Raw genomic sequence first — 24254 nt, 5'->3', positions numbered from 1 at the left:
CACACACATCTTACACATCACACACACAAATCACACACACACATCACACACACCTCACACACATCACACACACATCACACACATCACACACATCACACACACACATCACACACACATCTTACACATCACACACATCACACACACATCACACACACATCTTACACATCACACACATCACACACACATCACACACATCACACACACATCACACGCACACATCACACCCACACATCACACACACACATCACACACATCACACACATCACACACACATCACACACACACATCACACACATCACACACATCACACACATACATCACACACAAACATCACATACATACATCACACACATCACACCCACACATCACACACATCACACCCACACATCACACACATCACACACATCACACACACACATCACACACACATCACACACACATCACACACATCACATCCACACACACATCACACACATCTTACACATCACAGACATCACACACACACATCACACACACACACATCACACACATCACACACATCACACACATACATCACACACAAACATCACATACATACATCACACACATCACACCCACACATCACACACATCACACACACATCACACATCACACACATCACACACATCACACACATCACTCCCACACATCACACACATCACACACATCACACACATCACACACATACATCACACACAAACATCACATACATACATCACACACATCACACCCACACATCACACACATCACACACACATCACACATCACACACATCACACACATCACACACATCACTCCCACACATCACACACATCACACACATCACACACACACACCCACACATCACACACATCACACACATCACACCCACACATCACACACACACACCCACACATCACACACATCACACACATCACACACACACACCCACACATCACACACATCACACACATCACACCCACACATCACACACACACACCCACACATCACACACATCACACACATCACACACACACATCACACATCACTCCCACACATCACACACATCACACACATCACACATCTTACACATCACACCCACACATCACACACATCACACATCACTCCCACACTTCACACCCACACATCACACACATCACACACACACACACACCCACACATCACACACATCACACACATCACACACACACACCCACACATCACACACATCACACACATCACACACATCACACACATCACACCCACACATCACACACATCACACACACACACCCACACATCACACACATCACACACATCACACACACACACCCACACATCACACACATCACACACACACACCCACACATCACACACATCACACACATCACACACATCACACACACACACCCACACATCACACACATCACACACACACACCCACACATCACACACATCACACACATCACACACACACACCCACACATCACACACATCACACACATCACACCCACACATCACACACACACACCCACACATCACACACATCACACACATCACACACACACATCACACATCACACCCACACATCACACACATCACTCCCACACATCACACACATCACACACATCACACATCTTACACATCACACCCACACATCACACACATCACACACATCACTCCCACACATCACACACATAACACATCACACACATCTTACACATCACACACATCACATCGCACCCACACATCACACACACCACATACACATCACACACATCACATCACACACACCACATACACATCACACACATCACACACTTCACATCACACACATCACATCACACACACACATCACACACATCACACATCACACACTTCACACCCAAACATCACACACACACATCACACACATCACACATTACACATCACACACATCACACACATCACACACATCACACATCACACACATCACACATCACACACCCACACATCACACACATCACACACACATCACATACAACATCACCCGCTCCCCTCCCAGCCACATATATAATCTGGGCCTCCATGCAACCATTAAACACGTAACAGTGTTGGGGAACCGCTGGTGGGGAGGGAGAGATGGGGGCGGTGTGGGGAGCGGTGGTGCAGCGGTTAGCGCTACGCTGCGCTACGAACCTGGCGGCCCGAGTTCGATTCCCGCTCACGGCCAACACCCAGTGACGATTATCTGAACCGGTCCTGGGCCTCCCCCCTAGGTCGACTCAGCCTCAAATGAGCACCTGGTGCGATGTGTAAACATTGCAACTGGGAGACAAAGGCGGCCGGGCGTGGTGTTGGTCACCCACCCCCTCGTGTGCCGTGCCGGCCTCTATAGGTTCTCGCTAACAGCACTTGCCCACACAGTAATTAAGGCTATACGGGGCATCTTTGTCTATGTATGTGTACGTGTATGTCTGTGTGTGTGTGTATGTCTGTATGTATGTGTGTGTGTTTGTATGTGTATGTCTGTATGTGTGTGTGTGTATGTCTGTATGTGTGTGTGTTTGTTTGTATGTGTGTGTTTGTTTGTGTATGTCTGTATGTGTGTATGTGTATGTCTGTATGTGTGTGTGTGTGTATGTGTGTGTTTGTATGTGTACGTGTATGTCTGTGTGTGTGTGTATGTCTGTATGTATGTGTGTGTGTTTGTATGTGTATGTCTGTATGTGTGTGTGTGTGTATGTGTGTGTTTGTTTGTGTATGTCTGTATGTGTGTATGTGTACGTGTATGTCTGTGTGTGTGTGTATGTCTGTATGTATGTGTGTGTGTTTGTATGTGTATGTCTGTATGTGTGTGTGTGTATGTCTGTATGTGTGTGTGTGTGTATGTGTGTGTTTGTTTGTGTATGTCTGTATGTGTGTATGTGTATGTCTGTATGTGTATGTGTGTATGTCTGTATGTGTGTGTGTTTGTATGTGTGTGTTTGTTTGTGTATGTCTGTATGTGTGTGTGTGTATGTCTGTATGTATGTGTGTGTGTTTGTATGTGTATGTCTGTATGTGTGTGTGTATGTCTGTATGTGTGTGTGTGTGTATGTGTGTGTTTGTTTGTGTATGTCTGTATGTGTGTATGTGTATGTCTGTGTGTGTGTGTATGTCTGTATGTATGTGTGTGTGTTTGTATGTGTATGTCTGTATGTGTGTGTGTGTATGTCTGTATGTGTGTGTGTGTATGTGTGTGTTTGTTTGTGTATGTCTGTATGTGTGTGTGTGTATGTCTGTATGTGTGTGTGTGTGTATGTGTGTGTTTGTTTGTGTATGTCTGTATGTGTGTGTGTGTATGTCTGTATGTATGTGTGTGTGTTTGTATGTGTATGTCTGTATGTGTGTGTGTATGTCTGTATGTGTGTGTGTGTGTATGTGTGTGTTTGTTTGTGTATGTCTGTATGTGTGTATGTGTATGTCTGTGTGTGTGTGTATGTCTGTATGTATGTGTGTGTGTTTGTATGTGTATGTCTGTATGTGTGTGTGTGTATGTCTGTATGTGTGTGTGTTTGTATGTGTGTGTTTGTTTGTGTATGTCTGTATGTGTGTATGTGTATGTCTGTATGTGTGTGTGTATGTATGTGTATGTCTGTATGTGTGTGTGTATGGCACAGTAGGGGGCACAGGTGGTGCATCAGCCAGTCATCTCGGTCATCTCGGTCAGTCGACCAGTGGCACCTGGGTCTGCCCCGTGACCTCCTGCCAGCGGGCTTTCGACACTTCACGTGGCCTCAAGGTGCACTTGGCCTGGCACAAGCATCGTGGTGACGTCACCGCCACTTAGTGGCGAATGGCGGTTGTTGTTGTTGTTGTTGTGTATGTATGTGTATGTCTGTATGTGTGTGTGTGTGCATGCTCAAAGTACGTTGAACGTATTCCGTGCCGTACGGTGAAGCCGGCTACGTACGGCGCGTAAGAAGTTCAACACACACGGCGCCTTGTCTCAGGCACGGACATGTCCGGTTTGGCTTCAGACGCATTTACATCTCCTCTCTCTCTGTCTGTCTCTCTGTCTCTCTCTGTCTGTCTCTCTTTTTTACGATCAGAGGAAACAAGAAGATGCTCGGTATAGTCGGCACTTTGCTTCGTTCTTCATTTCGGTTTTTCTTGTTTTTTTTTTAATGCTCTGCTTTTTGTGCACCCCCCCCCCCACCCTGTTTAAATGAAATATTTCACGAAAGATTTACAGCTCTGCTCCTTCTTCTTAGCCCTTCCCTGTCTCTCTACCCCCTCTCTCTACCCCCCCCCTCCACTCTCTCTACCCCCTCTCTCCCTACTCTATATCTCCCCTGTTTTCTATGTCATTTTTTAAATAAAAAATTGACGACGCGCGTGACTGCTCGATGCTTGCACTGGCACGTGGCGGTGTGGAGCACGTGACGTGGGTTGCCATTGTGACGTTGCCCGACTCGATGTTGGTGATCCCGTATCGGAATCGGCTCCAGGGCTATTGCTGCTGGCAACAATAGAAGTGGTTTTCAAAGTCAAAAGTCTCTCTCTCTCTCTCCCTATCTCTCTCTTCATCTCTCCCCCCTCTCTCTCCTCCTCTTTTTAACGATCAGAGGAAACAAGAAGATGCCCGGTTTAGTGTCGGCACTTTGCTCCGTTCATCATTTCGTGTGTTTTTGTCTCTTTAATTCTGTGCTTCTTTCTTCGTCGACACAAACATCAACACGAAGAAGCACGCTCTGATCTTCCTCCCTACCCCTTCCCTATCTCTCTACCCCCTCTCTCTCCATCCTCTCTCTCTACCCCCCCCCCTCTCGCTCTACCCTCTCTCTCTCTACCCCCCCCCCCCTCTCTCCATCTCTCTCACCCCCTCTCGGAGGCCGCAATGGTCCACTGCACCAGCGTGCATGGCACACTCGTGTTCACCTTCTGAAGTGCTCGCTCGTCACCGTGACGCGCGCGATGACCACCACCACAACCACCACCACCACGTGACTTTTATTGTGTGTTGTGCGCGGCGCATTTAGCGCCACAGTGCGTCGATTTATCGTCTTTGTCATTTGTTTGCTGGTGACTTTGTGTGTTTCGAATTCGGAATCGCCTCCGGTGCTGTTGCTGCTGGCGCAATAAAAGTTGTTTAAAAGTCAACAAGTCTCTCCCCCTGTCTCTCTCTCTATACAGAACGAGAAAAAAGATTTCGATTTAAAGCTTTCGTGACTGCAGGGATTCATCTTCTTGGTTTTTTCGGTAAAGTCACGTAGAAGAAAAATAATAAAAATAAAACATAATAAAATAATTCTCACGACGTTTTGGCCACAACGCAAGCAGCCGTCCTCAGGTGAAGAACAGATCTGTCGAGAAGGCAGAGGCAGAGTCTGCCTTCTCGACAGACCTGTTCTCCACCTGAAGACGGCTGCTTGCGTTGTGGCCAAAACGTCGTGAGAATTATTTTACTATGTTTTATTTTTATTACTTTATTATTTTCCTTCTACGTGACTTTACCGAAAGAACCAAGAAGAGAAAAAAGATGCTGGAAAGTGACACTGACGGCTGCTCTGTGCTTCCAGTGGTCAGGGGCCTGTTTAAGGCGAGGCTCCGGCTGGAGCACGCGTACCACACACGTGCCGGTGATGTGTGGAGCGTCTTCTTCGAACGCTGGGGAGCCGGACAAGCCCCTCTCTGTACCAGCGTGGACGGCACCCTCGTGTTCACCTTCTGAAGCGCTCGCTCGTCACCGTGGCGTGCGCGATGACCACCACAACCACCACCACCACGTGGCTTTTCTTTCGTGTTGTGCGCGGTGCATTTAGCGCCAGAGCGCGTGGATTTGTAGCGTTTGTTTTCATTTGTGTTTGCTGGTGACGTTGTGTATTTCATATCGGAATCGCCTCCAGTGCTTTTGCTGCTGGCGGCAATAAAAGTTGTTTAAAAGTCAAGTCTGTCTCTCTGTCTGTCTCTCTCCATCTCCCGCCTCTCTCTCCATCTCTGGCCCCTCATGTCCTCGCTCTCCCTCGCTCTCCCCCACCTCTCTCGCTCTCCCTTTGCTCTTATCGCTGCGTTTCGTCTAAAGCGGCCGGCAAATCAAATTGGGTGGGGATTGCCGTTCTTCGCGGCACAGATTGTGAGGGGTAATGCCGCGGGTTTATCTCTTAAGGCCAAAAAGATTACAACGTATGTATGCACTTACCTCGTCATCCTACACGCGTGTGTGTTCGCTTCGTGGTGCAGTGGGCGTGCGTGTCACCCACCCACTCGCGTGCCGCGAACAACGCTTGCCCCGACAGTCTGTTAAGGCTATACGGGAGGGGGGCGGCTTTATCTTTGTGCTGTGTGTATGAACAATTCCCGCTCTCGAACAAATAACAGTCACAGCGAGTATCAGACTCAACCTTGAATGAGTACCTGGAGCGGTGTGTTAAGATTAGCACTGGGAAGACAAAGGCGGCCCGGCGTGGTGTAGGCAACCCACCGCATGTTTGTGCCGTGCCGGCCTTCATAGGTGCTCGCTAACAGCACTTTCCTCAACAGTCTGTTAAGGCTATACGGGGGGTCTTTGTCTTTGCGTCTGTGAGCATTTGACTCCGCACCAATCATCTCGCTCCACCCACAGCAGCTGGCATCTGGCCCGTGAGTTCCCTCCAAACAACCAAGCCTGCGCTTCACGTGACCTCAAAGTGTACCTAGCCTGGCACAAGCGCTGCGCGGTGACGTCGGCTACTGTTGTTGATGTTCAGCGCATTGTGTACACGCATAATGCGTTAGCCTCTTACTCTTCGCTAATCCCTTTAAATGCATGCGCGCACGCGCGCGTGCGTTCATCTGTGCGCGTGTAATGATGTGGAGGAGCTGAGTGGACTTGCCGATGACCGGTACCAGCGATGTCAAGATCGGCCTCTGTGGAGGAGGCTCGTGAAGGACGCTGCAACAACAGCGGAGCGACGCTCACAACAACGAGCGGAGCGCCGAGCGACTAAAGCGCAACAATTTGGCACGGTGGCCAGCACAGCTGGTGCATCATCTCAGTCAGTGACCTCATGGCACCTGGGTCTGTCCCGTGACCTCCTCCTGCCAGCAAGCCATCCACACTTCATGTGTCCAGCAGGGTGCACCTAGCCTGGCACAAGCGCCGCGGTGACGTCTCCGCCTCTGAGCGAACGGCGGTCGTTGTTGTTGCGTGTTCGTTGTGTCACGGCTAACATCAGTGGCGAGTTATCATAGAACCGCTCCTGGCAACTTCCTTGCGAGTGACCTCAAGCCCCCAGTGGCTCTCGACCGGGAGGTACGAGGCGGAGCCCTGTGGGTGCGTAGCGATATCCCAGGGGTTACGTGGGGTGATTCATAAATGCGTGAAATTATATCGCACACGTGAGTCGTTACATACATACTATACACTATACACTACACTATACACTACACTACTATACACGACACTACTATACACTACACTATAAACTACACTATACACTACATTACACACTGCACTATACACTACACTACTATCCACGACACTACTATACACTACACTATACACTACACTATACACTACTATAGACTACACTACACTACTATACACTACACTATACACTACACGACACTACACTATACACTATAGACTACACTACACACTATACACTACACTATAGATGACACTACTATAAACGACACTATACACTACACTACTATACACTACACTATACACTACTATACACTACACTATACACTACACGACACTACACTATACACTATAGACTACACTATACACTACACTACTGTAGACTACACTATAGATGACACTACTATAAACTACACTATACACGACACTACTATACACTACACTATACACGACACTACACTATAGACTACACTATACACTACACTACTATAGACTACACTATAGAGGATACTAATATAAACTACACTATACACGACACTACTATACACTACGCTATACACTACTATACGCTACACTACTATACACTACACTATACACTACTATACACTACACTATACACTACTACACACTGCACTATACACTAAACTACTATACACTACACTATACACTACACTATACACTACACCAATGATTCTCAACCGGGGACTCCTGGAGGTGCGTGGCGATGTCCCAGGGGTTACGTGATGCGACCGATAAACGCGTGAAATCATATCGTGCATGAGAGCCGTTGGTGAATAATCACGCACGAATCTGCCGTCGTGAAACAACTACGATAACGTTTAACGGCGACACCACGCGAACTCCTCTCTGTCTGCTAAAGCTCTCTCGTTGTGGCGAGCAGCAGCAGCAGCAACAGCAGGACTCATACTCTTAGGTTTTTTTCGGTAAAGTCACGTAGGTACAAAAGATTAAAATTAAAATTAATAAAAAAAATCTCGACGTTTCGGAGGCAACACAAGCTTCCGTCTTCAGGTGGAACCGTCACAGCCCGACAGCTGTATCAAGTAAATGAGAGATTACAAGAGATACCACTCCGTATATATAATGGTTGAGAGGGGAAGGGCCAGGAACGGCACACTTTTTATTAATATGGTAAGGTGAGGCTTAAGACTAAGAATGGACTGCATAACAAATAACTGAGCCTTTGTTATGGAGAGGTGCGGTTTGTGACTACGCCTAGCCTACATAACAAATGCTGCAAATGAGACCGAGCCTCTGCCATGTAGATGACTTTACCGAAAAAACCTAAGAATATGAATCCTTGCAGTCACGAAAGCTTCAAATCTATAATCAGCAGCAAGACCTCGACATTGACATGGAGCTCCTGAACCACATCGCTGCTGCCGCCAGCATCACGGCCACGAATAGGATGGAATCCCACGACAACAACAACAACGACATCCGCCATTCACCGCTAACTGGCAGTGACGTCACCGCGGCGCGTGTGCCATGCTAGATGCACTTCAAGGCCGCGTGCGTATGTGTAGAGACAGTGCGCCGACTAGCGGCCATAGGTGGTAATGACGGGCGTGGGAACAGAATAAAAACGAGATAAGTGAGTATACACGCGCGCGACCACAAGGGGGGATCACTGGGCCAAGGGTCAAAGAGGGGATTCTGCTGGAAGCTCTTAGAACCCGCGAGAGAGTTCGAGAAGAGGGGCGTGGCCACGCTGGGGGAATAAAAGGCAGGGACAAGCAAGGTTCGGGGCTGTCGTGGGGGATTGGGGTCCTGGCTGTCGTCGCTAGACAGTCAGCGTTATCTTCTTGGTTCTTTCGGTAATAATCAAATAATTATTTTATTATGTTTTATTTTTATTATTTTATTACTTCCCTTCTACGTGACTTTACCGAAAAGAACCAAGAAGATGAATCCCTGCAGTCACGAAAGCTTTAAATCGAAAAAGTCAGCGTTATGTTCAGTGCTACCGAGTCGTAGTCGTGTGTGTGCACGAAATAAATATAGAAGAAGCCTCTACAGTGGCGTGTCCGCAGTCGTTACATTTCATATGTACCGTCTGTTGAACTTATTTTCGCACGGGACGTAGCCAACCGCGCTGAATCGGAGGCGCGGCGGAAGGACAGCAAACTAACGCACAAAAAGCTGTTGTAAAGAAATGAGTTGTCAATTGAGAGCAGTCTTCTTCACTGATGTTCGGGGGGTGGGGTGCGAGGAGGTGTCACCTTTGCCGATAAGACATGATCAGTGTGAGGGCCGCTACACATTTGAAACCATTGTTGGGTTTGACAGCAGCACGATGATGATAATGATGGGGAGTGTTATCACTTCTAGATTTGAAGTTTTCGTGACTGCAAGGATTCATATTCCTAGGTTTTTTCGGTAAAGTCACGTAGGTAAAACATTAAAAAAGTAAAATGAAATAAAAATCACGACGTTTTGGAGGCAACACAAGCTTCCGTCTTCAGGCGGTACCGTCACAGCCACGACAGTAAATGAGAGATTGCAGGAGTTACCACTCCTCTTCTTGGTTCTTTCGGTAAAGTCACGTAGAAGGGAAGTAATAAAATAATAAAAATAAAACAACTCCGTTTATATAATGGTTGGAGAAGGTGGTGGGGCAAGGGCCGCATACTTTTATTAATATGGTTGTCTCCCTGTCACAGGTTGATTCACAAACCGTACCTCTCCATAACAAAGGCTCACCCTCTTAAGCCTCACCTTACCATATTAATAAAAAGTATGCGGCCCTTGCCCCACCACCTTCTCCAACCATTATATAAACGGAGTGGTATCTCCTGCAATCTCTCATTTACTTGATACAGCTGTCGTGGCTGTGACGGTTCCACCTGAAGACGGAAGCTTGTGTTGCCTCCGAAACGTCGTGATTTTTATTTTATTTTACTTTTTTAATGTTTTACCTACGTGACTTTACCGAAAAAAACCTAAGAATATAGTGTTATCACTGTTTGCACATTGTCGCTGGCCGCACTAAAGGTCACCAGGGACATCCAGTGGCACGCGGGCCTTGCAGTGAAGAGCCACCGCTGTAGAGAAATTAGTTTTCAATGCAGTGTCGAAGCGTCGAAGGCCCACTGGGCAGGAGGTCACGCAACACACCCAACGCAGACATTCTCTCGTATTTTGATCTTCCACGAAGCACGTGGTCAACCCTAAATCGCATCCATTACAGCAACCATGGCAGCAGCAGATGATGATGCGCTCATGTAAACTTAAAAACTCTTCAGTAGCAGTGTGCCGTGACTGTGATTGTTCAGAATAGACCGGAGTTCGACGCGTAACGGCGCCACGCCACGAGATGCACAAATACGAAGAAGGAGACATCGCAGCGATGGTGATGAAACACCTACGACTCCATCCCCCCCCCCCCGCTCCTAGCGCGGTTACCTGGGGCTTGAGCACCTTGAGTGCGACATTGCATCATCAAGGGGCCATACGAGACAAAATAAAGACGGAACAGAACCCCCCCCCCCCTTGATACAGCTATCGTGCTGTGACGGTTCCACCTGAATACGGAAGCTTGTGTTGCCTCCGAAACGTCGTGATTTTTATTTTATTTTTATTTTACTTTTGTTAATTTTAATTGTTTTACCTACGTGACTTTACCGAAAAAACCTAAGAATATGAACCCCCCACCCCTTCAACCCCCCACCCCCGCCCCTCCCCCCCTTCACCTCCCCCCACCCCCGCCACTCCCCCACCACCTCCCCCCCTCCATCTCCCCCACCCCCGCCCCTCCCCCACCACCTCCCCCCACCTCCGCCCCTCCCCAAACCACCTCCCCCCCTCCACCTCCCCCCACCCCTTCACACCCCCACCCCGCCCCTCCCCCCACCCCCACCACCTCCCCCACCACCTCCCCCCCTCCATCTCCCCCACCCCCGCCCCTCCCCCACCACCTCCCCCCACCTCCGCCCCTCCCCCACCACCTCCCCCCCTCCACCTCCCCCCACCCCTTCACACCCCCACCCCGCCCCTCCCCCCACCCCCACCACCTCCCCCACCACCACCACCTCCCCCCACCCCCCGCCGCCGGCCTCACCTGCCCGGCGCGTCCCCGTTGGCGTCGAAGCGGATGTCCTCGTCGGAGACGCCGCGGAACTGGGTGCGCATAAGGAAGTCGAGGAGGGCGCTGCCGTCCACGGGACGCATGGCCGCGCACAGGCCCAGGTGGCCCCCGCACAGCGACCTCTGCATGCGGTGGAGGCCGTGGGCCATCGCGTAGATGGCGTTGATGACGAAGCCCATCTTGCTGTCCTGCACGTAGTTGGTCTGCAGGTTCTCGTTGCCTGGCGGATGATACGGTGCGAGTGGGTGAGCGGTGGTGAGGGTGGTGGTGGTGAGAGGGTGGTGGTGAGTGGGTGGAGGTGAGTGAGCGGTGGTGAGGGGGTGAGCAGTGGTGAGTGTGTGTGTGTGTGAGTGAGCGGTGGTGAGTGGGCGGTGGTGAGTGGGTGGTGGTGAGTGGATGGGTGGTGGTGAAAGTGTGTGAGCGGTGGTGAGTGTGTGTGTGTGTGAGTGAGCGGTGGTGAGTGGGTGGTGGTGAGTGTGTGTGTGTGTGAGTGAGCGGTGGTGAGTGGGTGAGCGGTGGTGAGTGGGTGGTGGTGAGTGGATGGTGGTGAGTGGGTGAGTGGTGGTGAGTGGGTGAGCGGTGGTGAGTGAGTGAGTGGTGGTGAGTGGGTGAGGGGTGGTGAGTGTGTGAGCGGTGGTGAGTGTGTGTGTGTGAGTGAGCGGTGGTGAGTGGGTGAGTGGTGGTGAGTGGGTGAGCGGTGGTGAGTGGGTGAGGGGTGGTGAGTGTGTGAGCGGTGGTGAGTGTGTGTGTGTGAGTGAGCGGTGGTGAGTGGGTGAGGGGTGGTGAGTGTGTGAGCGGTGGTGAGTGTGTGTGTGTGTGAGTGAGTGGTGGTGAGTGTGTGTGTGTGTGTGAGTGAGCGGTGGTGAGTGGGTAAGCGGTGGTGAGTGTGTGTGTGTGAGTGAGTGGTGGTGAGTGGGTGAGTGTGTGTGTGTGAGTGAGCGGTGGTGAGTGGGTGAGTGGTGGTGAGTGAGTGAGTGGTGGTGAGTGTGTGAGCGGTGGTGAGTGTGTGAGCGGTGGTGAGTGTGTGAGCGGTGGTGAGTGGGTGAGCGGTGGTGAGTGTGTGAGCGGTGGTGAGTGGGTGAGCGGTGGTGAGTGTGTGAGCGGTGGTGAGTGGGTGAGCGGTGGTGAGTGTGTGAGCGGTGGTGAGTGTGTGAGCGGTGGTGAGTGGGTGAGGGGTGGTGAGTGGGTGAGTGGTGGTGAGTGGGTGAGCGGTGGTGAGTGTGTGAGCGGTGGTGAGTGGGTGAGCGGTGGTGAGTGTGTGAGCGGTGGTGAGTGGGTGAGCGGTGGTGATGGTGAGTGTGTGTGTGTGAGTGAGCGGTGGTGAGTGGGTGAGCGGTGGTGAGTGAGTGAGTGGTGGTGAGTGGGTGAGCGGTGGTGAGTGGGTGAGCGGTGGTGAGTGTGCGAGCGGTGGTGAGTGGGTGAGCGGTGGTGAGTGGGTGAGCGGTGGTGAGTGTGCGAGCGGTGGTGAGTGTGCGAGCGGTGGTGAGTGTGCGAGCGGTGGTGAGTGTGTGTGTGTGAGTGAGCGGTGGTGAGTGTGCGAGCGGTGGTGAGTGGGCGAGCGGTGGTGAGTGTGCGAGCGGTGGTGAGTGTGCGAGCGGTGGTGAGAGGGTGAGCGGTGGTGAGGTAGTTAACATCTCATAGCCACCGTGATGATGAGAGAGAGAGACACACAAACTCCAAATATACAGCGAGTGTCAGGGTCGGGATCGAACCCACGACCTCCTGCACACCAGGCGAGGTAGTTAACATCTCATAGCCACCGTGATGATGAGAGAGAGACACGCAAATTCAAAATCTACAATGGGCGTCAGATTCGTGATCCAACCCACGACCTCCTGTATACCAGGCGAGGTAGTAAACATTTCTGCACCGCGGCCCCCCTCCCCACTCACCCGTGCCGCCACACCCCCCGTCCCTCCTCCCCTCTCCTCTGGTGGGGAGCGGTGGCGTAGTGGTTAGCGCACTGCGCTATGAACCCGACGATCCGGGTTCGATTCCCGCTCACGGCCAACACCGAGTGACGATTATCTGAACCGGTCCTGGGCCTCCCCTAGGTCGACTCAGCCCCAAATGAGTACCTGGTGCGGTGTGTAAACATCGCCACTGGGTGAGACAAATGCGTTCAGACGTGGTGCTGGCCACCCACCCCGTACCGTTCCAGCCTTCATAGGTGCCACTCGCTAACAACACTTGCCCCTACAGTCTGCCAAGCGTATACGGGGGTAGGGGTGGAGGTGGGTGGATCTTTGTCTTTGCCCTCTGGTTACCCGTGCAGTTGCGCTTGTAGGCTCTGTTCTCCTGCGGACTGCCCCAGAGGCGGCACTGGAAACGATGCTGCCAGAACTCGGGGAACCAGGGGTTGCGCGCGTTGTTCCGCAGCTGCAACTTCAGGAAGTAGTCGTCGAACCACGACACGTCGGCCGAGCGGAGCTTGATGGTGATGCCGCCCACGGCCTCTGTCTCGTAGCCAGCGATCACCTCCTTGCGGTCGGCCCAGCCGTCACTGTGTTATGGGGTGTTATGGGGGGAGGGAGAAGAAGCGGTCGTGGGTCACACCTGGGTCGACTCGGCCTCAAATGAGTAGCTGGTGCGGGGTGTGAGCATCGACGCGTATGAGAAAAAGGCGTCCGCGCGTGTGGTGATGGACAACCCATCACCTCCCCCTCCCCCCTCTCTCCCCCCCCCCTCTCCCCCCCCCCCTCTCTCCCCCCCCCTCTCTCCCCCCCCCCTCTCTCCCCACCCCCTCTCTCCCCCCCCCTCTCTCCCCCCTCACCCCACTCGTGTGCCGTGCCGGCCTTCGTAGGTGTTACTCGCTGACAGCACTTGCCCCAACAGTCTGTTTCAGGGCTATACGGGGGATCTTTGTCTTTGTTTGGGGGTTGTGAGTGTGGGCACGCGGAGAGTGGGGTGTGAGGTTCTGGCGGTGAGGATGAATGAGTGAAGACACGTGTGGTGGTGGTGGTGGTGGAGGTGATGGTGGTGGAGGTGGTGGTGGTGGAGGTGGTGGTGGTGAAGGTGGTGGTGGAGGTGGTGGAGGTGGTGGCGGTGGTTGTGGTGGAGGTGGTGGTGGAGGTGGTGGTGGAGGTGGTGGTGGAGGTGGAGGTGGTGGAGGTGGTGGTGATGGAGGAGGGAGATCGAGGAGGAGATGCAGGGAGCAAGCGACCGGGTTAGGGGAGGAGGGGTGTGGGGGGAGAGGCACGGCGAGAGTCGGATCGGACAGCAGGTGGGCAGCAGGGGAGTGTGCGGGGTGTGTGTGCTGGGTGTATGTGTGTGTAGGGTGTGTGGTGTGTGCAGGGTGTGTGTGTGTGTGTAGGGTGTGTGTGTGCTGTGTGTGTGTGCAGGGGGGGTGTGTGTGTGCAAGGTGTGTGTGTGTGTGCTGGGTGTGTGTGTGTGCAGGGTGTGTGTGTGTGTGCAGGGTGTGTGTGTGTGCAGGGGGTGTGTGTGTGCAGGGGGTGTGTGTGTGTGTGCAGGGTGTGTGTGTGTGCAGGGTGTGTGTGTGTGTAGAGGGTGTGTGTGTGCTGGGTGTGTGTGTGGGGTGTGTGTGCAGGGTGTGTGTGTGCAAGGTGTGTGTGTGTGCTGGGTGTGTGTATGTGTGTGTGTAGAGGGTATGTGTGTGCTGGGTGTGTGTGCGGGGTGTGTGTGTGCAGGGTGTGTGTGTGCAAGGTGTGTGTGCTGGGTGTGTGTGTGGCTGTGTGTGTGTGGCTGTGTGTGTGCATGGTGTGTGTGTGTGTGCAGGGTGTGTTTGTGTGTGCTGGGTGTGTGTGCGGGGTGTGTGTGTATAGGGTGTGTGTGTGGCTGTGTGTGTGTACAGGGTGTGTGTGTGGCTGTGTGTGTGTGTGTGTGCGGTGTGTGTGTGTGCAGGGTGTGTGTGTGTGTGCAGGGTGTGTGTGTGTGTAGAGGGTGTGTGCAGGGTGTGTGTGTGCAGGGTGTGTGTGTGTGCAGTATGTGGCTGTGTGTGCGTGCAGGGTGTGTGTGTGGCTGTGTGTGTGTGCAGGGTGTGTGTGTGTGTGGGTGTGCAGGGCCGGGAGCGCTGCCGGAGACAACGAACTCGATTCCCTCTCAGAGCCACCACCACCACCACAACCACCACCACCACCACCCCCACCACCACCCCCACCACCACCACCACAACCACCACCACCACCAGTGACAATTATCTTAGCCAGTCCCAAGCCTCATCTGGGTCGACTCAGCCACTCCTGGTACCATTAGGGAGACAAAGGCGGCCGGGTGCCGTGCTGACCGATAACTGCCCGCTCGTGTACTGTGCGGGAATTCATTCAAAGTTACTCGCTCACAGCACTTGCCCCAATAGTTTATTACGCCGATACGGGGGGGATCTTTGCGTTTGGTGTTAGATAATCCCGGATCATGTAAAGCGGTGAATGGGCAGGGTGTCCGAGGTGGGAACAGACTTTGCGATCGTGTCGTGCAGCGTGTCAGGGCAGCAGCGTGCGTGTGCGATGAGAGGAGCGACGCTCACAACAACGAGCGGAGCGCATTTGCGGGATAAAACGCAGCGAGTCGGCACAGATCGAATCGCGGCTGGGTGCATCTGTCAGTCGCCTCGATCAAGGTGGAAGCCGTGTCACCGGGGGTTTGTCTCGCGACCTCCTATCAGCAGCGAGCCTTCGGGCACACGTAATAATAGTTTGATTTTTTGTGTGTATGCACCTAGCCTGGCACAAGCGCTGTGTTGACGTCACCGTCAGTCGGTGTAGAATGGCGGGGTGTTGGTATTTGTGTGTGTACGATGAAGGGTGGCACAGGTGGTGGTGGTGCTACATCGACCAGTCATTTCAGTCGACCCATGGCACCTGAAGAGCTTATTCCGTGACCCCCTGCCAGCGGGCGTTTGACACTCCACGTGGCCTTAACGTGCACCCAGCCTGGCACGGGCACCGTGGGGACGTCACCGCCACTTGGTGGAGAGCTCCAGTTGTTGAAGGGGAATTCATAGCTACTCCTGAATAGCGCTTGCTCCAACAGTCTGCTAAGGCGGCGAACGGCGGCTGTTGTTGTTGTTGTTATTGTTGTTGTGCGCCAATGCAACGAGAGACGGGGGGTGTCGGACGAGAGAGAGGGAGGGAGGGGAGGGGAGTAAGTCGGGGCGATTCTGTGGTTGTGCGTGGAAGGTTCTAGGGTAGTGCAGGGAGGGTGGAAGGGGGGTAGGAGGATGGGGAGAGGGGCGGGGAGGAGGGGTGGGGGAGGGGTCTGGACTGGAGAGGAACGTTCTAGACAGCGTCTGAATGAGACGCTGTCTTCCCGACAGACCTGTTTTTCACCTGAGGACGGCTGCTTGCGTTGTGGTCGAAACGTCGTGAGAATTATTTTATTATGTTTTATTTTTATTATTTTATTATTTGCCTTCTACGTGACTTTACCGAAAGAACCAAGAAGATGACTTTGCACCCCTATCGTGTTCTTTGTATTGTTTGTTATTGCGACGTTCTGACCACGTGCCCCTACTGGACATTTGTTTAAAAAAAAGAGCTTAATAGCTCATCGGATTCCTCCAGCACAAATATTCTGAATTTCCACGGTTAGCTACGTACGGTGCGACAGAAGTTCAACATGCATACAATCATTCATAATATAGGTTTTTGGGTCAGATCGCGTTATTTATAAATGTGTCGTAACCCTCCACCACCCGACACGGCCAAACAGTAAAAAATGTGTCACTTTTTCAAAGGACAAATTAATTCACTTCTTTAGCCCACCGGTGTGCTGAAGAGAGAATCAACAGCATTTTTAAATTTGAGTAGCATGACGTTTCGCTGGTAATTACAATCAGCTTCATCGGGCAAGAATGGTGAAGCTCTCCTGTTGCTTCCGGTCTTAAATAGAGCAGCATCAGGGTGACGTCATCACTTAATTCAATTCAATCTGGTGCAGTGATTCGAGGGGGAGGGTATTATAATTATATACAATCGATACAAATATGATGAATATGATTTTTGGACAAATTTTCTAGGTAGAGCAGCGAATGGATCGCAAAGTGAACGTTTGCGATTTGAAATCCCGATGGCGAGGTTGATTCAGCCCATCATTCCTCAGTTGGGTCGATAAAGCAAGATACCACTTTGTGAACTGTGCTATGGATAGACCCCCCCCCCCGCGCTCCACTTCATCCCGCAATAGGAATGTGGCATTTTCATCACTCGGCTTAGGGGTGTGAACTGGAGTTGAGAACCGTCTACACTCTCCTTTCATCTGTATTGAGTTTGGCTCCAGCATCTACAGGGAGCGGTGGCGCAGCGGTTAGCGCGCTCCTGAGACTCGGTGAGGCTGTCCCTGGATAAATAATGGGCACTGATGTTATTTCTTATTGTCATTATTGTTCAAGCCACGGGGATAGTGATCGAGTAATCGAGTGGTCTCCTGGATACTAAACGCTTCCATCTGAGCGGTTGCACAGAACTCACGTGCAGGATATAATTATATAAATTGGAAAATAAATAAACACGTAAATTCTCTAAACAAAATCACATTGAGCCATTCACAATTAAATAAATATCCTGAGCACACAAAGGCAAAGATCCCCCGTATAGCCTTCGGGAGCCTGTTGGGGCAAGTGTTGCATAGTGAGAGCCTACAAAGGCCGCACGATTTTAATGTTTAATACGCATCGTGGAAGGTACCTGTTTAAGGTTGAGTTGACCTACGGGAGGGACCAGGGCCTGTTCGAATATTCGCCACAGATGTTGGCCGTGGGTGGGAATCGAACTCGAGTCGCCCGGGTCATAGACCAGTGCGCTAACCGCTACACTACAGTTCTGCTTCAGACACACACGCAACTATAACAAAAATCCCCCCTATAGCCTAAACAGACTGTTGGGGCAAGTGCTGTTCGCGAGCACCTATGAAGGCCGGGACATTTAGGCCAGCCTAAATGTTTCTAATCGGCGAAGATGTTCCATTAGGGGGGGTCCACGTTTCGCAAGCGTAGTGAAGGGAGGGAATGACCGTGGCCGAGAAGACCTGAAGCTTCGTGTGGAGTGACAGACCAGGTCGCTTCCACACAGCGTTACGCAACCGATGAAAAGATAATGCCTCTTAACTGATTTGGAGTGAGACCTCTGCTGTCAAACCGGAGCCAGCCATGAGCACACTGCCCAGGAATTCGAAACTCTCAACTCTCTCCACAACTGCCCCAACACCAATTGGGAGTTGTGGGGGTGGAGTGTCCGATGGTACAAAATACCCAGGCAGGTGCTTAGTTTTGGTGGGGCTGATGGTAAGGCCCCAGCTCTTAGTGGCACACTCCAGTTTCAGCAGCAGCGCCTCCAACTCCTCCTCTGAGTGAGCAGCAATTACCAGGTCATCGGCATACACAACGTGGCTGACTAATAAGAGAGCCATCCCTTGAGCCATCCCTTGACCGCACCCGGGCATCGATCAGCCTCTCATTGTATCTGTACAACCATCGAAGGCTTCACGAACTACGTGGTCGACCCTCTGCTCACGATCACACAAACTCACAGACAGACACACAGATACACAGACAGACACACACACACAGACACATACACAAACGTAGACACACACAGATACACAGACACACACAGACACACACAGACAGACACACAGACACTCACACACAGACACACACACAGATACTCACACGCTCACACACACTCACACACAGACACACACACAGACACACAGACACTCACACACACTCACACACAGACACTCACACACAGAAAGACACACAGACACTCAGACACTCACACACAGACACTCACACACACAGACAGACACACAAACAGACACACAGACGTACACAAACAGACACACACAGACATGCACACACAGACACACAGACAGACACACAGACAGACACACAGACACACACACAGACAGAGACACAAACACACAGACAGACACACAGACAGACACACAGACAGACAAACACAGACACACACAGACACACAGACAGACACACAGACAGACAGACAGACACACAGACAGACACACAGACGTACACAAACAGACACACACAGACACACAAACACACAGACACACAGACACACACACACAGACACACATACAGACACACAGACGTACACACACACACACAAACACACAGACACACACACAGACACACAGAGACACTCACACACACACACAAACACACAGACACACACACAGACACACATACAGACACACAGACGTACACACACACAGACACACACACAGACACACAGAGACACGTGCAGCAACGGGAACACCGCGATCTGTTCCGCGCCCCCGTTCGAGGTGCTGCGAGCGCTCGTGGCAGCTCCGTGCCGTTGGTGGCGACTCACGGGCAGCTGATGGATTAGCGCGTGAATTGTCATCATCGTGGGCGGGAGGGATGCGGGGTGGATTTAATGAGGGAGTGGAGGGAGGGAGGGAGTGGAGGGAAGGATTGGAGGGAGTGGAGGGAGGGAGTGGAGGGAGGTAGGGAGGGAGGGAGGGAGTGAAGGGACGGAGTGGAGAGGGAGTGGAGGGAGGGAGTGAAGGGAGGGAGGGAGGGAGTGGAGGGAGGGAGTGGAAGGAGGGAGGGAGAGGAGAGAGTGGAGGAAGGGAGTGGAGAGCGGTAGTGGAGGGAGGGAGGTAGGGATGGGGTGGAGGAGTGGAGGGAGTGGAGGGAGTGGAGGGAGGGAGTGAAGGGAGGGATTGGAGGGAGGGATGTGGAGGGAGGGAGTGGAGAGGGAGTGGAGGGAGGGAGGGAGAGGAGAGAGTGGAGGAAGGGAGTGGAGGGAGGTAGTGGAGGGAGGGAGGTAGGGAGGGGTGGAGGAGTGGAGGGAGTGGAGGGAGTGGAGGGAGGGAGTGAAGGGAGGGATTGGAGGGAGGGATGTGGAGGGAGGACTGGAGTGGAGGGAGGGAGTGGAGAGGGAGTGGAGGGAGGGAGGGAGTGGAGGGAGGGAGTGGAGGGAGTGGAAGGAGGGAGTGGAGGGAGGGAGGGAGTGGAGGGATGGAGGGAGGGAGAGGAGAGAGTGGAGAAAGGGAGTGGAGGGAGGAAGTAAAGGCGAGAGAGGGAGTGGAGGGAGTGGAGGGAGGGAGTGGAGGGAGTGGAGGGAGGGAGTGGAGGGAAGAGACACGATATATATTTTTCTATTACACCCCCCCCCCCCAAAACAACTCCTAGTTATAGCATTGCTCTTCATCCGTGCCTTTACCGTCGTCATCATCCTCATTGTCTATCTACTGCTGGATGAAGATTAAAGCGATGCCTCTCAGTATGCGTCATGTCCTCCAATCCACTTATTCGTCGCTCTGTCTCTCGGTGTAAGTCAGAAGCGCGCATCTCTCGTCGCGCTCTATCCGCTGCTGGATGAAGAGCAAACGTGACGTATCCCTACGTCTGTGTGCGAGCATCTCTCCCCGTGGTTCCTGACGTCAGCCTCTCCCGCGTGAGGCCCCAACTGCACTCTCCACAACCACCCACAACCACCCACAACCAATCACCCCTCCCTGCCCCCCACCCATACACCCACCCACCCCTCCCTCCCCCCGACCCACAACCACCCACCGCTCCCTCCCCTCCCTCCCTCCACCCCACCCACCCACCCCTCCCTCCCCCTCACCCAACATCCACCCACCGCTCCCTCCCCTCCCTCCCTCCACCCACCCACCCACCCCTCCCTCCCCCCCACCCACAACCACCTACCCCTCCCCCTCCCTCTCCTCACCCACCCCTCCACCCCACCCACAACTACCCACAACCACCCACCCCCCTCCCCCACACCGCTCCCTCTCCCCACCCACAACCACCCACAACCACCCACCCCTCCCTCCCCCCCACCCACACAACCACCCACACTTCCCTCCCCCCTCCCCCCCACCCACAACCACTCACAACCACCCACACCTCCCTGCCCCCCTCCCTCCCCCCCACCCCTCCACCCCCCCCCCACCCACAACCACCCACACACCCACCCACCCCTGCCCCCCGGAGTATTCTACCCCACCGATCGCCACGTCTCCTCGCCACCAGATACAATCCGTGTGCCCGCGGAAGAGGGAGGAGGAAGAGGGAGAGGAGGAGGGAGAGGAGGAGGTGGAGGTGGCACCGTGGTGGACAGGCAATGTTGGGTACTTCTCCCACGCACGCGGAGGTCATGACCCCCCTCCCCGTCACCCACAGACAGGCGTCACGTGACTCTCCGATACAGAGATCGTATCGGGGCGGCGTGACGTGCCGTGCGACAGCGGCAGATCGCGGCCCCGATGTGCACAGATCTATGGGACGGGGTGGGATCTCGCGGACACACGCAGCGCGCAGTCTCGACATCTCTCTCTCTATCTCTCTCTCTCTCATCCCCCCCATCCATCCCCTCGGCTTCATCCCTTAGCCCGGCTCTGGAAGGACCGCTGCGTATCAAGGAGACCGTAGCTCAAGATCCCCTGTAGGATCTTGATTTGAAGCTTTCGTGACTGCAGCAATCTATGCTCTTTTGTTAAATCGGTTTAAAGTCACGTAGGTAGAAAATTAAGTGAAATCAATCACGACGTTTCGGGCGCATGCTTTCCCACCTGATGACGGACGCTTGTGTTGCGCCCAAAACGTCGTGATTTATTTTACTTTATTTTATACCTACGTGACTTTACCGATTTAACAAAAGAGTATTCGCTGTATAGCCTATAAAAGCTGTTGGGCCAAGTACTGTTAGCGAATAAACTCAACTAAACTGTTTCATTACACCTCCTTTGTCAGTACCAAAATATAATAATAGGGTGTTTCCCCTTTTTTCTGGCAACAAAACTGAAACCTTTTTACGATGATTCATGTCTGCATTAACCACAATACTTGCAGTCAAAATGCAAACAAAAAACATACTATGATAACAATGCATATATTATTATGTTCAACTAAACTGTGTTTGTTTTAGCAGGTAAGAAGGCACCGCTGGGCTATATAGCTCGTTGTCAGAAGCGACCTGGCCACAAATGATCGCTCAACGAGAAGTGGCTCACCACCACGTGGACATGTATTACAGCCAAATACTCTGAAAGCGTGAGGTTCAAACCAAATGTGGAGGGGGAAAACCCGGAGGACCAGCGGTGGACAATCTGTTTGCTTAAACACGTTAATATTATTCATCCTTGATCGTTCTGCGTGGAGGGGAGGGGTGTTAAAAGTACGCGTGCGTACAGGGAGGGGGGTAGGGGTCACGTTTTGACAGATTTTTGCGGACGGGCTCAGTGGATGGCCCTTTAGCTCTGCGCGGTGTAAGTCACGACTACAGCAGTCGCTCGCAACGTCCCATCTCTCTCGAACGTCTCCCCCGGCGAGGTCGTCCTGTAACAATGGCCTCATCAGCATCGGCCGTTGACATCGGCCGGTTTCAACATTCACGTGTCTCATCGGCAGCACAAGTCAAGGCTCGCTTGAGCTCGTGAAGCGATGCTGGACAAAATGTTGACTGCTGGTGAGGTCTCACTTTGTAAGCGGTGGGATTTGTCTGTTCATTCGCATCGTTTTACCCCGTGTTCTCAACAAGGACCCTGGTGATGATGTTGGTGATGATGACGACGATAACGACGATGACGACGATGGTGATGAGGTTGGTGACGACGACGACGACGATGATGATGATGTTGGTGATGACGACGACGACAATGGCGATGATGTTGGGGATGACGACGACGATGATGTTGGTGACGACGATGACGTTGGCGAACAACAAAGATGTTCTACAATGACGGCAGCAGTAGTAGTGGTGGTGGTGGGTGGGTGGGTGGTGGTGGTGGGTGGTGGTGGGTGGTGGTGGTGGGTGGTGGTGGTGGGTGGGTGGGTGGTGGTGGGTGGGTGGTGGTGGTGGGTGGGTGGTGGTGGTGGTGGGTGGGTGGTGGTGGTGGTGGGTGGGTGGTGGTGGTGGGTGGGTGGGTGGTCGTGGTGGTGTGTGGGTGGGTGGTGGGTGGGTGGTGGTGGGTGGTGGTGTTGGGTGGGTGGATGGTGGTGGGTGGGTGGGTGGTGGTGGTGTGAGGGGGTGGTGTTGGGTGGGTGGTAGGTCGGTGGTGATGGTATGAGTGGTGGGTGTTGGGTGGGTGGGGTGGCAGGTGATGCACCCCACCTGCCCAGCAGCGTGAAGTGCCCGCCGAGACCCAGGCGCTTGAGCGCGGCCAGGAGGCCTCGCACGGTCATCCCCTCGCAGAAGCAGACCACGACCCGCGCGTGGGGCAGCTTCAGCTGCAGCTTGGCCACCAGCCGCTCGAAGTTCTCCTCCTCGGCGTTGCTGTAGATCTTGTCGGCGTGGGCGATGCAGATGCCGGCCTCGGCCGCCAGCTCCCTGAACGCCTCCATGCCGCTCTCTCCGTAATTGCCTGCGAGGAGGGTGGAGGAGGAGGAGGGGGGAGGGGGGAAGAGGGGAGGAGGAAGATGGAGGAGGAGCAGGAGGAGGGGGGGGAGGAGGAGGGAGGAGGGGGAGGAGGGGGGAGGAGGGGGGAGGAGGATGGGGGAGGAGGAGAAGGAGGAGGAGGAGGGAGGAAGAGGAGGGAGGAGGGGGGAGGAGGGAGGGAGGAGGCGGGAGGAGGAGGAGGGAGGAGGAGAGAGGAGGAAGAGAGAGTAGAAGGAGGGAGGAGGAAGAGGGAGGAAGAGGAGAGAGGAGAGAGGAGAAGGGAGGGAGGAGGAGGGGGGAGGGAGGAGGCGGGAGGAGGAGGGAGGAGGAGAAGGAGGAGGAGGAGGGAGGAAGAGGAGGGAGGAGGGGGGAGGAGGGAGGGAGGAGGCGGGAGGAGGAGGAGGGAGGAGGAGAGAGGAGGAAGAGAGAGTAGAAGGAGGGAGGAGGAAGAG

The 24254-nt window shown here is 53.1% G+C and overlaps 1 protein-coding gene across 1 annotated transcript in view; it reads right to left on the bottom strand.

The window, feature by feature from the left end:
* LOC133352874 (metabotropic glutamate receptor 1-like) overlaps positions 1 to 24254 on the bottom strand; it is an 86326-nt gene that overhangs the window by 43695 nt on the left and 18377 nt on the right. Inside the window, 3 exon segments of the mRNA XM_061568859.1 lie at positions 11447 to 11693; positions 13741 to 13976; positions 23539 to 23788. Coding sequence (XP_061424843.1) covers positions 11447 to 11693; positions 13741 to 13976; positions 23539 to 23788 — 733 coding nt within the window.

This window comes from Lethenteron reissneri, chromosome 5 (assembly GCF_015708825.2).
Source record: "Lethenteron reissneri isolate LAM-NWPU_2019-01 chromosome 5, ASM1570882v1, whole genome shotgun sequence".
Taxonomy (NCBI): domain Eukaryota; kingdom Metazoa; phylum Chordata; class Hyperoartia; order Petromyzontiformes; family Petromyzontidae; genus Lethenteron; species Lethenteron reissneri.
This window is presented reverse-complemented; position numbering and strand designations above follow the sequence as displayed.